This window comes from Mastacembelus armatus, chromosome 10 (genome assembly GCF_900324485.2).
Source record: "Mastacembelus armatus chromosome 10, fMasArm1.2, whole genome shotgun sequence".
Classification (NCBI taxonomy): domain Eukaryota; kingdom Metazoa; phylum Chordata; class Actinopteri; order Synbranchiformes; family Mastacembelidae; genus Mastacembelus; species Mastacembelus armatus.
In genome coordinates, this window is record NC_046642.1 from 3,100,293 (window position 1) to 3,114,863 (window position 14,571).

Sequence of the window (14,571 nt, forward strand, 5' to 3'; positions counted from 1 at the left end):
CCTTATTGATCTGATGATGTCATAATCAACTGATCTGATCACTGATCAGATCAAACGGGATAAATCTGTCTCACACAGCAGGTGGTTAAACTTGTTCTGAGCCACTCACCTGGTTCAGGTGTGTAAAGGCGATGACATCATGGCTGATAGTTCTTGTGGTGATAAAAAACAATCTTTTAACGGCTCATTTAGAAAAATAGTTTCTGTCCCATCGTGAGCGTCTGTGTGACGTAAACGTTTCCCCACATTTACAAGGCGGCTCCTTAAACACACGTTCTAACTGGTTCATTAGTTTAAACCTGATGTCTCAGAGTGTTTATCTGCTTCCTGTCTCTGACAAAAATATGAACCAGTGCTGACTGACTGGAGTGTCCTTAATTCTGCATTCACGTGTCAATATTTTTACTGGAGTTTCTGTCGTCATTTTAAATGAGTCCACTTTAATATGGAGACTGTTTTGCAGCTTCCCCCAGCCCTGATCAGAGCAGACTGATCCAACTGATCCAGAACCAGTTGCATGTCCATGTTTTCAGCTCTGTATCACAGCGTGTCATCTTCGTACGGTGTGAATAACCTGCTGTTAGATTCACAGGACTAAAAACTCTGATAGACGCCTTGGGTTCTTTCAGATGTGACTCAAACTTGTCTTCACACGAGAGACGAAGCAAAAAGTAGAAGTTTAGGCCGACACACGAGTTTAACTGTCAGGTGTAACACTAGTGTTTAGGCTTTCTCTGCAGTAAGACGTTGTTTGTAACACTGAAGAAATTTTTGTTGTTTTTTTATATTTATCATTTCTTATGTATATTTGTTTTTTTAAGAAACAATAAAATGTAAAATGTGAATCTGTGCTTATTTTCTGAAGGTCATGTATTAATAATGTTTAATATCTGGGTTGATCAGGATCATTTGACCTGTTACGGACAAAATCAGAAGAACAACAGGAAAAAAAACAAGACCACAAAATAAGAAGCAGTAGTGCCTTCAGAACAAAAATCCATGTGAAACTCTATTAGCAGTTAAACTTCTTCACGTTTTTCTGAATGGAAACAGGTGTTTTTATTTGGAGTGTTAAGAGACAAGAGATTTCTGTTACAAAACCACATCGAGCCACAGTTCCACAAAGTGTCTATCATGAAAATAAACCCGTGACTTATACAGATCAGTCAGATTAGTTGGGAGTGTTCAGACTGTCAACAGTTCGTTATCTTCATGTGCCAAAAACAGAAAACACAACCCAAAGAAAAGTAGGAATGATGTGTTGAAGGTCAGACCAGTTGAAAGTTAGTTTAAAAACGTTTCACCATCATTACCTGAAAGTGGTTCAAACTTTAAATCAAACTGTTGTGGAGTTTTTACTTTAGTAAAACTAGTAATACTACAGTGTAGAAATACACATACTTTAACAATAACAAATTCAGAATGTTACTGCAGTAAAAGTACAAAAGTATCAGCATCAAAAGTAAACAAATAAAAGTAGTCATTCTGCAAAATGGCCTCTTGGAGAATAATCAATGATAAATATTATAAATGATCTGTATCAATACAGTCGCATGTTCATCTCATTAATGTTGCAGCTGCAAAAGGTGAATTTCATTTTACTTTGTGTAGACAATAAATTAGGACAATATATTAGCATTTAAAATGTGTTTTTGCAAAACTTATAAAATAACTGTAGTGTAACGTTACTTAAAGAGGAAAAGCTTGTGTTCAGTAGTTCCCACTGTACTTAGGTACAGTCCATGAAGTGCATTTCAGTTAAAAAGTACACCTTTGTGAGCAGGTGAAGAGACTATTTATAGACAGAGGGAATTTCCTGTCACAAGTCATATTTATGTCAATAACTTTGTTTTATTTATATTATTGTTTTTATCAGATTATCAGTAGTTTATGCTGCGTTCACTGAAGCTGGGAATTATCATGGTCACCACTCCACTAGTGCTTGGAAATGAAATTAAATGTACTAATAATAAACTTAATAAATATGAATTTAAACTATAACGTCAATAAAATAAATACATTTTTATTATTATACAACTCCACATTTTATTTGTGAGTGTACTGTCCAACAAACCCAGTGAGCTTCTGATGAAACTTACATTCAGACGGTACCAAACCTCAGGTATTTCTGGTATTTTCAGCTGGTGAGATCAGAGTTCGTCGTCGTCCTCGCTGACCATGGTGTCCAGATCTCTGTCTTTGTGTTGGGTGCTCTCCGTCACAAACTCCCTCTGCTGCTCCTCCAGCTCTCGCAGTTCCCCCTGCAGGCGCTCCAGGTGAAGCACTCTCCGGTTCCTCAGCAGGCGGCGGGGGAAGGGGTTCATGTCGCTGAAGGCGATGTTGGTCAGCCTCCTGCAGGATGAGCAACATTTTAGAGGCACATCAGTTGCATTTTGGCCTTGCATTACACACAGTGGGTTACACCTGCTGACACAGCTCAGATCAGGTGAGTCCTACCTGCTGTCAGAGATGGTCTTGGTGAAGAAGCGCAGGTACTGGTAGATCTCCACGCTGTCGTGGATCTTCAGGAAGTCGTCCTCTTTGTATTTGAAAAGAGCCAGAGCGTACCTGAAGATCACCTGCAGCACAGAGCGCACAGGTGAGTGCTGACACACACTGAATGTATAAAATCATTGTTTTCCTCAAATATTCTGAATGAATGTTTAAATTGTGAGTGTTGAACAATTCATTCATCAGTTATACATAAAAGAATAGTACCACCTGAAACTGAATACTGTGTACTTTTACTTTGAATACTGTCATTGTGATGATGATGACTTTATTTCTACAAGATCATTTAACTCAGAGAAGCAAAACTAAATATAAAAGAACATAAAACACAAATCACTGGAATCTAATGATTAAATTAAAGTGAGACCGCTGAGGGTAAGCAGCTATTATAGATTATTATGAAGGATTTCTCTCCTGGACTCTGGAACAGACAGATCATCCAGCGTCGAGCAAATTATTATTATCACTATTATTATGTTCAGTTTTGTTGTCTGTTTTTACAGATTTTAATGCAGAGTTTTGAGGTGGTACCTTGGTGCCCTCGTACAGGAAGGCGTCCCACAGCGGCAGCAGGATGTCGCTTGGCAGACTTTCCACAAAAACCACCAGGAACCAGTTGAAGGTGACCAAAGACACGTCGATGCTGTGATCCTCAAAGTGAGCCGCCAGCCGGGGGAGCTTCTCAGCCAGGAAGTCCTTCAGCACCCGCTGGTCCGCCTGACACAGGAAATATCCGCCAGTGATCGCCACCGATCAATAAAAATGTACTTTTCCACGCCAACTAAAAACGTCTGTGTGTGTTTGTTTCTCTGGAATTAACACCAGATTTCACAGTCCAGACCAGTAACACAAACCTATCCAGAGCCTAAGGAGGTGCTGCTGTGCCACCAGATGCTAAAAGATATAATGTATGAAAGCACAGGTGACCAGACCAAACAGGTGAACAGGTAAGCATTTTCTGACCTGAGACGCCACCAGGTTTTTGGTGTAGTAGTCCTGAGGCATGATGCCTTCTACCACAGCCACCAGGCACCAGAAAGCGTCTTCTTCACTCTGGAGGACCAGCAAAGCGATGGCGGCCAACCTGAGACATACAGGTGGATCATATAGCATATAACGTGATCATGTGACATGACCAACAGATAGTGCATCAGTGTAGTGCAGTGAAACCAGGTCTGCTCAGCTTTTACTGCCAATAGCTGCAGCTTGATCGACTGCAAAAGTAAACAAAAACTGTACTATGGTAGTATTAATGTAGTAATACTGTACTACTACTGTACTACTATGGTACATGCGACTACCTGTTGAGTCCCTGGCAGTAGCCAATGGCAGGGTTCTGCCAGGAGAAGGCCAACAGGACACGATGGAGCTGCTGGAGGGCGGGGCTAGAGGGTGAGGAGAAGTGCTGATTGGTTGTCAGGGTACGGTGCAGGTCCAGCTGGATCTGCCTGGAGGCCGGATGAGGAGACGTGCGGCTCTTCTCACACAGCTGGAAACATAGCATCTGGATTAGTGCGTGGTTAATGACGCGTTCCTCGTTCTTTTGGTATCAGTAATGTGAACAGGTGTAGATCAGGTGTTGTCTGTAGTTCTACCTGCTGGTAGCGCTGTGGGTGGCACTCTCTGGTGGTCCTGGTTCTGGCTCGGACCACCCAACGCCACACTCTCTGCCGGTACTCCTGAGGGACGCCAACTCGCAGCAGAGCTTTGAGCTCTGGAGAAGCACAGAGGTTATCTTCCGCCCTGCCGGCAAGGTACTGAGCCCAGCGACCCAGTAGGGGGCGCTCGACCCGCTCCTGCAAAGAAACCACGGAACTGATGGTGAACGAACAGATTTCAGGTTCTGCTGTTTCTGTCTTCGGTCTCCAGCATCTTCAGGTTTTAAACTGACACAACATTTATTGTAAAATTTATTGTTTTAGAGACCAAGAATGAAAATAATCAATAGTGTAACCCCAGATCTTCATGTTTATTCATTAAATAAAATTAATTAAATCTGAAGAATCTGAATAAATCTCTTCAAACTATTTATTTTCTTTATTTTTAGTATTTTGAGATCCAAGTGATGGATGTTAGTTTTAATAAATGTATATTCATCTAATCATTTTTATTATATTATTATTATTATTATTAATTAAAGTGAAGCTGTTTGTGCAGCTTCACTAACTCTGGACTTTAAGAGGAGCAGGTTTCTGTCAGAAGAACCATCTGAAACAGTCAACATTAAATCAAGACCTCGTGCAGCAGGTTGTGGGATCGGATCTCCAGAGCCTGGATCTTCGCCAGCAGCTTCATGTCCTCCGCCTCATAGTCCGGGATGATTTTAAAGCCGTACTCATCGTGAGCACTGAGGACGTGACAGGACAAATAATACAAATATAAATATTTATCACTCTAGACAACAGACGTGTCCTTCCATCCATCCATGATCTCTGACCTCAATGAAAGACCGTCAGCTGTTCCTGTTTTTGTGTCCACCTGTTTGTACCTGGCTGTGTTGAGCTTGATGGTGGACTTCAGCTCTCCCTTCAGAGCGTCCTCGATTATGTTCTGGACAGCCTCACGCTGAACTGGATCCAGAGATTTGGCCTCCTGCAGCTTCCGTAGGACGCCCAGGTAACGGCTCTCCACCTGACAGTTACTGGCCTCCAGGTAAGCACACTGCAACCAATCAGAGAGCAGGAAACGGAGTTAGAGAGCGCTTTTCACCACAAAAGAAGATGTAGTCTTCTAAAGTCTTTTCAATCCTGTATTTTTATTTTTAAGTCTGTATTTTCATTGTATATTATTCCTCAGGAGGGAGGCCACAGATGGACACAGTAGAAGCCCAGTAAAGCTGATTCTTCTGTCCTCTCTCTCTCTGTCCTCTCTCTCTCTGTCCTTTCTCTCTCTCTCTCTCTGTACCTTCTGAAGGTGTCCCTGGTCCTGGACCTGTATATTGCTGATGTGCAGTTACTGGTCCCACCAACCTGCAGTGTCTATTTGTTGTTTATTGTTGCTGTTCTTTTCTCTCTCGTCTATCCACTCACCCCAACCGGTCGAGGCAGGTGTCTGCCCAAACTGACTCTACTAACAGTGTGTTCAAACCTCCCACCCCCAAGAAAAGTCCAGTACACCCTCTCAGAAAATAGTTCAAACATCCCAGTTGGACCCACCTTCGCCATCAGACTTCTCTCCTGCTCCGAGCTGTTCCTCCACAGACTGGTCAGCTGGTGGATCTCAGAGTTCAGAAACCTGTTCTGGGTCTTGTAGGCCTCGATGTCGTCCTGAGGGAGATGAAGAAACCCAGTCAGGGACATTTAACTGCTGCTATTTTACCAGAGAACCACAAATGTAAAAAGTACACGCTTTGATGGCTGACTGTGCTCACGTGCTGCATATTTTCTCATCTATGCTTCATCTAGTTTCAGTGTCCATCACCTTCAGGTTCTCCATCTCTTGCTGAAGCTGTCTGAAGGTCTGAGAGTCCAGACATTCACCAGAGGACGAGCCGGACCGCCGCGGGTCAGATAGGCAAGCGGTCACCTGATCAGAAAGCTTAATGATCACCTGACAGGAAACAACACAAGTCACATTAGTTGTTAACGGGAAAACTAAGTTTTTCATTGGTCCATAGTGTTTTTATTGTCAGAATCAACCTCCTCTGCTGCAGACAAGACCCCTCGAGTCCGCCCTGAATCTGCTCATGGAAATTATCAGTGTAATAATAGTTATTAAACAGAAATTTGTGATTGAGTTGCGGTGCTGTCTCACTGATGTTGATATTTCTGCAGCTTCATTCACTCATGTCTCTTTTTTTCCACAGCTGCTTCTTTGTGGCTCAGTCTGTTCTGTGTTCACTTGACCTCTAAACACTGTGACTGCTGAGGTAACTGTTACTAATAAAACCATCAAAACGCCATGAGAAGAGAACCCTTCAACAGACTGAAACAGCATGATTGGTTCCACGTGAGACCCTCAGCAGCAGAACGTTAAAGCAGCAGGTGTCTGTGCTTCACCTGTCGTATCACTTCAGGTGTGACCTCACCTGCTGCTTAGCGTTGTTCTTCTCCTTCAGCATCCTGATGTTGTCCTGCAGCTCATCCAGCTGTGCGTCTTTCTGAGCCACAATCCTTCTCATGGCCTCCACCTCGGTCTCCGCCACCTCCAGCCGGCGCCGCAGGTCGGCCGCCTGTCGTTCGCGGTGTCGTAGCAACTCCAGACGCTCCTGCTCGCCCTTCTCTGCCAAAAACTCAGCACAGGTTCGCTTTTCCAGCTGAGCTGCCTCCAATGCTTTGTGGAGGATCCACACCAGCTCCTGGATAAGACCCACCACCATCATCATCATCATCATCGCCATTTAAAGATATCAAATCAATGTTTTTTCCAGTTAACAACACAAAAGTGATATTTTTCTCCAACATGTTTGAAGGTTCACAACAGTTTTTAAAAAAAAATTACTTACATTCACTAAGATAACCAACAATAACTGATAAATGTGTTTGATCTATACATACAATCAATACAACTACAATATTAATGATCACCTTCTGAGCTTTGACCTCCTCCATCAATATCTGTTTCTCCTGCTGCAGCCGTGATGTCCGGTCTGAGGACAGAGTCTCTTCACGGAGGACCGGTGTAGAGAGCGAGGTGCGAGTCTTCGTCTTCCTCCGCCGACCATCGAACAGCGTCGGAGACTCTCTGCCCTCCCATGGAGTGGGGGGGATCGGGGACTCAACAGGGGTGCTGGAGTCTGGAGGGACCACGTGGGACAGGAGGGGTTAAGTTATGAATGTGGAACTATAAGGTTGAAAAAAAGATCCCAGTCCGGCGGTAGGAGTGCTGCAGGAGTATTGCAGTATTGTACGTACTGGTTGTGGTGCTGGTGTCTGCTGGGTTTGGAGGAATCCACCGTGGAGCCTCCACATGAAACACACTCTGACTCCATTCATGAGACGACCTCTTACGCAGACAGTGGACTGAGTTCCTGCAAAGCACAAACAGCTTCAACTTTCATGTAAACACCACTGCCATGAAGCAAAGGGGCTGATGGGAAATGTAGTGTGACTGTTCCTGATCTGGGGCCTCAATTATAACCATAATACATACACCCACAATAAAATGTGGGTACACCACCGCCATGTGAAAGTCAGGATTTAAAAACAAAGAGCATAAATAAACTCTGACCAGTGGCTACAGACGTTTAGGATATGAAGGAAACTGGTGACACACGAGACAAAAACCACAACCTGATCTTATGTGGGTGTGCACATTAGGAAACCATCTGAACTTTTGTGTTTTCTGTGAAAACTTTAGTTAGGATCCTATGCACAGTTTAATAAATGAGGCCCCAGGTCTTTATTTCTCCTGACAGTCCTGGTATTAAACAGATGTCTGAGGGGGTCACATGTAAACCGGGTCACACTCAGCAACCGTCAATTGTCACTGATCAGCAGCTCAGCCACTCACTGCAACTCAATCAGAGGATGTTTGATTGACACATTGGCGAGCGGTGCTCGTGGTGATGGTATGTTGGCCGCTTCCTCCCCCACCAGACCCAAAGGACTCTTCAACAATGGCAGGAATGTGTCTGCACAAACAGGAAATAGAATTCAGTTAATAAAACAAGAATGTCAGGCATTAGCTTTGGATTTAGTTAAACGTTTTATGTTACAAACATAATTTATGTTTTATTTAGGACAAACTTTACTTTTTTCATAGTGGTAAGTGCAGTCTGTAGGGGGCACTGTCACACTTAATATTATGGCTCTTAATATGTAGTGGAAATGAAACAATACAAATGAGAATAAGTCAGTGGTGTCGTGTTCAAAGACTTTTTCTGCTGAGACCTGGAGCTACTGAACAAGTCAGCACATGACCTAAATACCTGAGAACCAGGTGAGCTGCTTCGACTGCAGTTCTAAACTGAGGCCAACAGGCGACTGATCCCAAAGAACACGAAGAATACTGTATGTCTGAATTGCAGTGAACTGACAGAGTTGGTACTACGAGGTCTTTAAGGTATGAAGGACCTCGGCATGTGAAGCGTATCAAATCCAGTTCCCTGCTTCCTTGCCCTCCCCATTAAACACAAGTACACACATTAAAGAAGCATTTCAGTAGTTTCCTGCTTCTCTGTCAGAGACTGACATCTAAACCTGAACAGGTTTTCTATCACCAGTTTCAGCAGTAAGTCTGAACACTGGCACCAGGTTAACACTGGGAGCTGGTTTCTGAGAGGCAGGTGGAGGAAGGACAGTGCAATACAAACACATCAAATATCCAGAGGAAAAAACAGTTTGTTTCCATCCAAAAACCTCCAAGCTGCTCTGTTTTTATCAGCTGACAGCATGTGGAAAAACATGTGACCAAGCTGTGAATTATGATGTACAGTGTATTGCAAATCAAAGGCCCTGCACAGCCACACAGGCTTTTTCTGACACAAGTGAAACAAAACTTCCACTGGAGGAAAAGGAAAATTCCACTGATTTCAGTCTATTTTACAGTGTTTCAGAGAAGAGTGAGTCAGTCTGTGAGTAGTTTATCATCCTGAGCCACTCCCTCGCCTGAAGGATGGATTTCCCAACTCTCTTTGGGAGGAGAATAAGGGAAAGGGTCATCACAGGACTTGCACATTTCCTAGGCATGATCAGGCAAAAGCCAAACAAACAAAAAGAAGCACCACCAAGAGGAGGTGACACAGCTGGGCAAGTCTGAAACTAATTAAAGAGGAAAATCAGATAAAACACTTCACACACACACACACAGAGTAAAGCCAGTAAGGGGAGGTGATTGAAAATATTAATTTAACTCAGCAAGTACCCAGTTAAACCATCATGACAAGTTAAACCATCATGAGACCAGTTAAACCATCATCAGCCAAGTAAAACCATCATGAGACAAGTAAAACCATCATCAAACAAGTAAAACCATCATGAGACCAGTTAAACCATTGTCAGACAAGTAAAACCATCATGAGACCAGTTAAACCATCGTCAGACAAGTAAAACCATCATCAAACAAGTAAAACCATCATGAGACTAGTTAAACCATCGTCAGACAAGTAAAACCATCATGAGACCAGTTAAACCATTGTCATACAAGTAAACCATCGTGAGACCAGTTAAACCATCGTCAGACAAGTAAAACCATCATCAAACAAGTAAAACCATCGTCAGACAAGTAAAACCATCATCAAACAAGTAAAACCATCATGAGACCAGTTAAACCATCATCAGACAAGTAAAACCATCATCAAACAAGTAAAACCATCATGAGACCAGTTAAACCATCGTCAGACAAGTAAAATCATCATGAGACAAGTAAAACCATCATGAGACCAGTAAAACCATCATGAGACCAGTTAAACCATCATCACACCAGTAAAACTCTCATCAGACCAGTTAAACCATCACGAGACCAGGTAAGCTATAATAAGACCAGTAAAACCATCATGAGACCAGTTAAACCCTCACACCAGTAAAAGTACAGTATTTCTACAATGGAGGTGACTTCAGAGGGTAAAGAGATGAGAAGTTACCTTCACGTACAATAAACATGCAGATGTTCAGACTCATGACCTCAGGACTCCTGAAGTCCAGTCTGCTGCCCTCAAGGTACTGATCTAAAAACAGCCCCTGGGCGATGTAGCTGCCTTTGGTTGTTTGATTCTCACCTGCAGCGTTGTTGTTTGCCAGGTTTGGACAGGTGGATGTGTGTCGGTGCTGCCAGCGCTTCATCTGCAGCTGCTGCAGCCAATAGAGCATCAGCTCCTGGGTCACAGCCTGACACAGGGAACGGCACATTCAGCAGGTCAGAACCATGTCCGAACAGAATTAGTGGGTTTTACAGGAGAAAAGATTTCAGTGATGAAAAGTAACTTGCCGGTTTGGTAAATGTATATCAGGTGAATTCACCTCAGTTAAAGTCCAGCACACAGCTTTACAAGGGGAACCTACCTTGAGTATGAAGGTGCGCTCAGGTGTTTTGATGTGGAACGTGCCCTTCTCAGCCTTCAGTGGGTAGGTGAAGGTAGCGCCACTAAGCTCCACCCGGCCCAGCGGCATCACATCCTGCGGCGTGCGGTAATAGAACAGTTGGTTCTTCTTCTCCTCATAGGTAAACCAGCGCTGTTTCCAAGCCCTCAGGGGTCCCCCCTGCTTCTGCAGGAAGCCGCACAGTTTGGGCTCACCTGAAGAAGAAGCTGGAGGGCAGGGCCACACCTGCTCACAAAATGCCTCAATGGTGAGGGGTGCAGCTGGCTGATCCAGGGTCATCGCTGTGGTCGGGTGGACAACTGAAGACAGATGCTGAGGAGAAGACTGGTGGTTCTTCTGGTCTAGAGAAGGAGTCTCCTGGATGTTCAGGTGAGGAGGAAGAGGGTCTTGGATGCACTGATCCATCTCAGGTGTGGTTAAAGTCAGTTTCTCTGAGAGTGGATCCACATCGTTCTGGAGGTTTTTGGACTCTGAAATATCGAACTCGGTGTCCTTCTGGTTTTGCTTATTGAATTTTGATCTAATGAGAGTTAAATCCTCAGTTTTCTGGTTTGTAAGACAAAGGCACTTGGTGTGGTCTTCATGAGAATTATCTGGTTTTTGTTTGCATTTTGGTTTGTTTTGATGTGTACAAAGCAGTTCTGGGTCTAGGGGGTCTGGTTTGGTTGGAGAAGGTTGCTCTAATTTTGGTAGATCTTTTGGAGAAGGTTCTCCTGCTTTTTGCTGCTCTGTGGAAAGATGGTCTAGTTTTCTTTGGTCTGTTTTAGCTGGAGAAGATTTTCTTGGAATTGAAGAAGTTAAATCTGGTTTTAATTGATGTGACCCATGAGAGTCTTTTGTTTTCTGTTCAGGAGAATTTCCCAGTTTTTGTGGATCTGTGGGAAGAGAATCTGGTTTTAGTCGATCCTCTTTGGTTGCAGATGATTTATCTGGTTTTGGACCAGGAGAAATTTCTCGTTTTTGTTTTTCTGTTTGTGGATCACAGTGATTTGTGTATTTCGTTAGTGCCAGCTGTTCTGTTTCCAGTGGACTCGGCTGTTTCTCTGGTGGACTTGGCTGTTTCTCTGGTGGACTTGGCTGTTTCTCTGGTGGACTTGGCTGTTTCTCTGGTAGATTTGATTTTTTCTCCGCTGGACTCTGCTGTTTCTCTGTTGGATTTGTCTTTTTCTCTGGTGGACTTAACTGTTTGTCTGGTGGACTTGACTGTTTCTCCGGTGGACTCGGCTGTTTCTCTGGTGGATTTGATTTTTTCTCCGCTGGACTCGGTTGTTTCTCTGGTGGATTTGATTTTTTCTCCGCTGGACTCGGCTGTTGCTCTGGTGGACTCGGCTGTTTCTCTGCTGGACTCGGCTGTTTCTCTGCTCGACTTAACTGTTTCTCCGCTGGACTCGGCTGTTGCTCTGCTGGACTCGGCTGTTGCTCTGGTGGACTCGGCTGTTTCTCTGCTCGACTCGGCTGTTTCTCCGGTGGACTTGGCTGTTTCTCTGTTGGATTTGAGTTTTTCTCCGTTGGACTCGGCTGTTTCTCTGTTGGATTTGACTTTTTCTCTGGTGGACTTAACTGTTTCTCCGGTGGACTCGGCTGTTTCTCCGGTGGACTCGGCTGTGTCTTTGTTGGATTTAACTTTTTCTTCAGTGGACTCAGCTGTTTCTCTGGAGAAACCTGCTTTTTCGATATCTGATGTTGCTCTGACAGACTCTGATATTTCTCTCCTGGGCTCAGATGTTTCTGAAACTCAGACAGACTGACTGATTCCCTGCTCTGTTGATCTTCATCAGTGTGGGCAGGACATGAGTGAGACAAGGCAGCACTGGGACTTCCTGCTGAGCCCCTTCCATCCATGCTTCTAAAAATAGAAGAGAGAAAAATCTGTAGGGATGTTTGTGAGGAAACATTTCAGCCGCAAAACCTCAGACTGTGGCTTTCACTTGAAGACTCCAAACGGTTCGGTAAAAGACTAAATTTTTCACTATTCAACTTGTCACAAGAATTTGTGATTAGTTTTCATATAGCACAAGTACAAATCCTTCTCATTTGATCCAATGTCAACATCTCATTCAAAACACAGCAGCACCTGTTTATTTACTGTCTTAGTAAATTTAAGTAATTTTAAAAACTATTTTCAAACTGATTGAGGAAGAATTTCTCTACATGATACATAATATTATGTCTTATTCTGTGTCTGGTGGGACAAAATACTGTTTTAATTATTTGTTCATGTCTTTTTTCCTAAAAATAATCATATTTGGTACACAGAGAAAATCCTGGTATGCGTTTTTAACACCTGCTTGGTGTAAACTGCCCCTTAGGTTTTTCTGATGAGGTCTGCAGCCCAAACACCTTAGAAAAAAGACATGAGCTGTAAACGCTGCTGTGTAGGACCTGAACTCTTCTGCTGCTGCCAAAACACAAACTATGACGATTCAACCCCACTATAATGACGCATAATGACAGGAAGTGGTTTAGATCCGGCACCCCCCAGCCTGGCTTTGCCACTCCCTGCTCCTTAGGTCTAGATCTCTAACTGGCCCTCACAGAGACAGAAGAACAGAAAACACACATTACACTACAACATATAATTGGTTTTCTATCTGTGGGCTGGACTGAGTCCGTCCGCAGTGAAACAGTGAAGACGCTGATAAAAACAAAAGTCCTGTTTGACAAACATTTTGTCCCAGAGTCCGCCTAGAGTCCAGCCCTGATTACAGTAATGTCACAGATGGCAGCATCACACCAGAACTGACAGGAAGTGAGGAAACACATTGTTTTAGAAAAGCTGCCTACACTCACTCACACATACTCCTAAAACCAGGTCTGAACCCTCAGACAGGTCTTTGAAGGGCTAAGGACTAGATGACATGTCCTCACAGTGATAGTTTTAAACTAAAATCTGTCAAACACATAAAGACATGTACACACATACACAGTAAAAGTAAAAATACTGCATTATTATGTGTAAAAGCCTTGCATTTAAAATATTACTTCAGCTCAGTACAAAAGTATTACACTGTGTACTTTCTCTGCTGGTACTTTAACTACAAAAAGCTGAAGATACTTGTGTACTTCATTTACAGGACTTTCACAGTGTTTTGTACTTTTATTGAAGTACAGACAAGTACTTTTTTAGTACTTTGACTGTAGTAATAGACCACACTGATATTTGTATAAATACTCTGTGAAGTAACTGGAGCTGTCAAATAAATGGAAAGCAGTAAAAGTACATGACACTTGTTTAGAAACACAACAGACAAGTTACCTGAAGGGGCGTGACCTGAACCCACCTGGCTGAGTCTGATTCTGTTTGATTGGCAGCTGCAGCAGCTGTTTGTCTCCTTCTTGTTGTTGTTTTCTTTTTGTTGTTGTCGTTGTTATTGTTGTTTTCTTCTTCGCTCTTTTGTGTCTTTTCGTAAACCAGTCTCTCAGTCTCTCCTCTCTTCCTGCTCCTTCCCTTCAGCCGGTCACACCGCTTTCTGCTCAACACGGCAACGAAACATCGCGATGACTTCCGCCTTTCAAAGTAAGAGCTTGTATAAAACAGCTTTTGCTTGTAGCTTTTTAAAATAAAATGTTTCTGTCGATGACAGCTGTGATTTGTCATCCTGAGTTTTCTAGCCCTGTATTTATTTAAGAAAACCGTTCAAGTACTTCCTTTTATGCCACTTTTTAGTGCAACTGCATTTTAGGGTGAAATATTTTTACATATATTTTTAATAGAAATACTATATATAGATATATATTTTTTACTGCATTGGGTTATGTTATTAAGGATGGAATGAATACTCGAATGCTTTATCTCAAGTAAAATAGTGTTTACTGTAAATAAACAGTCAAGTACAAGTAAATATAGTTGTATAAGAAAGTAAAACCTCGGTCATGAGGCCTGTCATAAAGTCAGCAGCAGTTTTAACTTGTAATTGTCTGTCGCTCTCTTACCCCGAGGGTCCTTGTCTGAACAAACGTGTATCCCATCTCTGGGCTTAAAAGGATGTTTTTGAGTTACTGTGACTCCAGTGAAGAAACAATCACCAGCTGCTGAATCAGAAAACAGACTGAGCCTCCGGCTGCATTTACTCAGCGACTC

General features: G+C 43.0%; 1 protein-coding gene across 2 annotated transcripts; it reads right to left on the reverse strand.

Annotated features, from left to right (window-relative positions):
* Nucleotides 1-1,019: 1,019 nt before the first annotated feature.
* Nucleotides 1,020-14,440, reverse strand: tbc1d2 (TBC1 domain family, member 2). 2 transcript variants are annotated; one of them, XM_026330940.2, is made up of 18 exons: nucleotides 14,424-14,440; nucleotides 13,747-13,960; nucleotides 10,452-12,336; nucleotides 10,169-10,277; nucleotides 7,963-8,083; nucleotides 7,365-7,480; nucleotides 7,038-7,246; nucleotides 6,539-6,808; nucleotides 5,932-6,060; nucleotides 5,667-5,777; nucleotides 5,000-5,172; nucleotides 4,747-4,858; nucleotides 4,107-4,307; nucleotides 3,813-4,000; nucleotides 3,475-3,595; nucleotides 3,043-3,228; nucleotides 2,458-2,579; nucleotides 1,020-2,352 (listed from the first exon to the last, which is right to left on the reverse strand). In XM_026330940.2, the coding sequence occupies exons 3-18, from the start codon at nucleotides 12,330-12,332 to the stop codon at nucleotides 2,151-2,153; spliced, it is 4,251 nt and encodes a 1,416-aa protein (XP_026186725.1). In that variant the 5' UTR covers nucleotides 12,333-12,336; nucleotides 13,747-13,960; nucleotides 14,424-14,440; the 3' UTR covers nucleotides 1,020-2,150. The 2 variants fall into 2 exon arrangements, with proteins under 2 accessions (XP_026186725.1, XP_026186724.1); XM_026330939.2 differs by having other exon boundaries at nucleotides 13,772-13,960; nucleotides 14,424-14,439.
* Nucleotides 14,441-14,571: the final 131 nt, after the last annotated feature.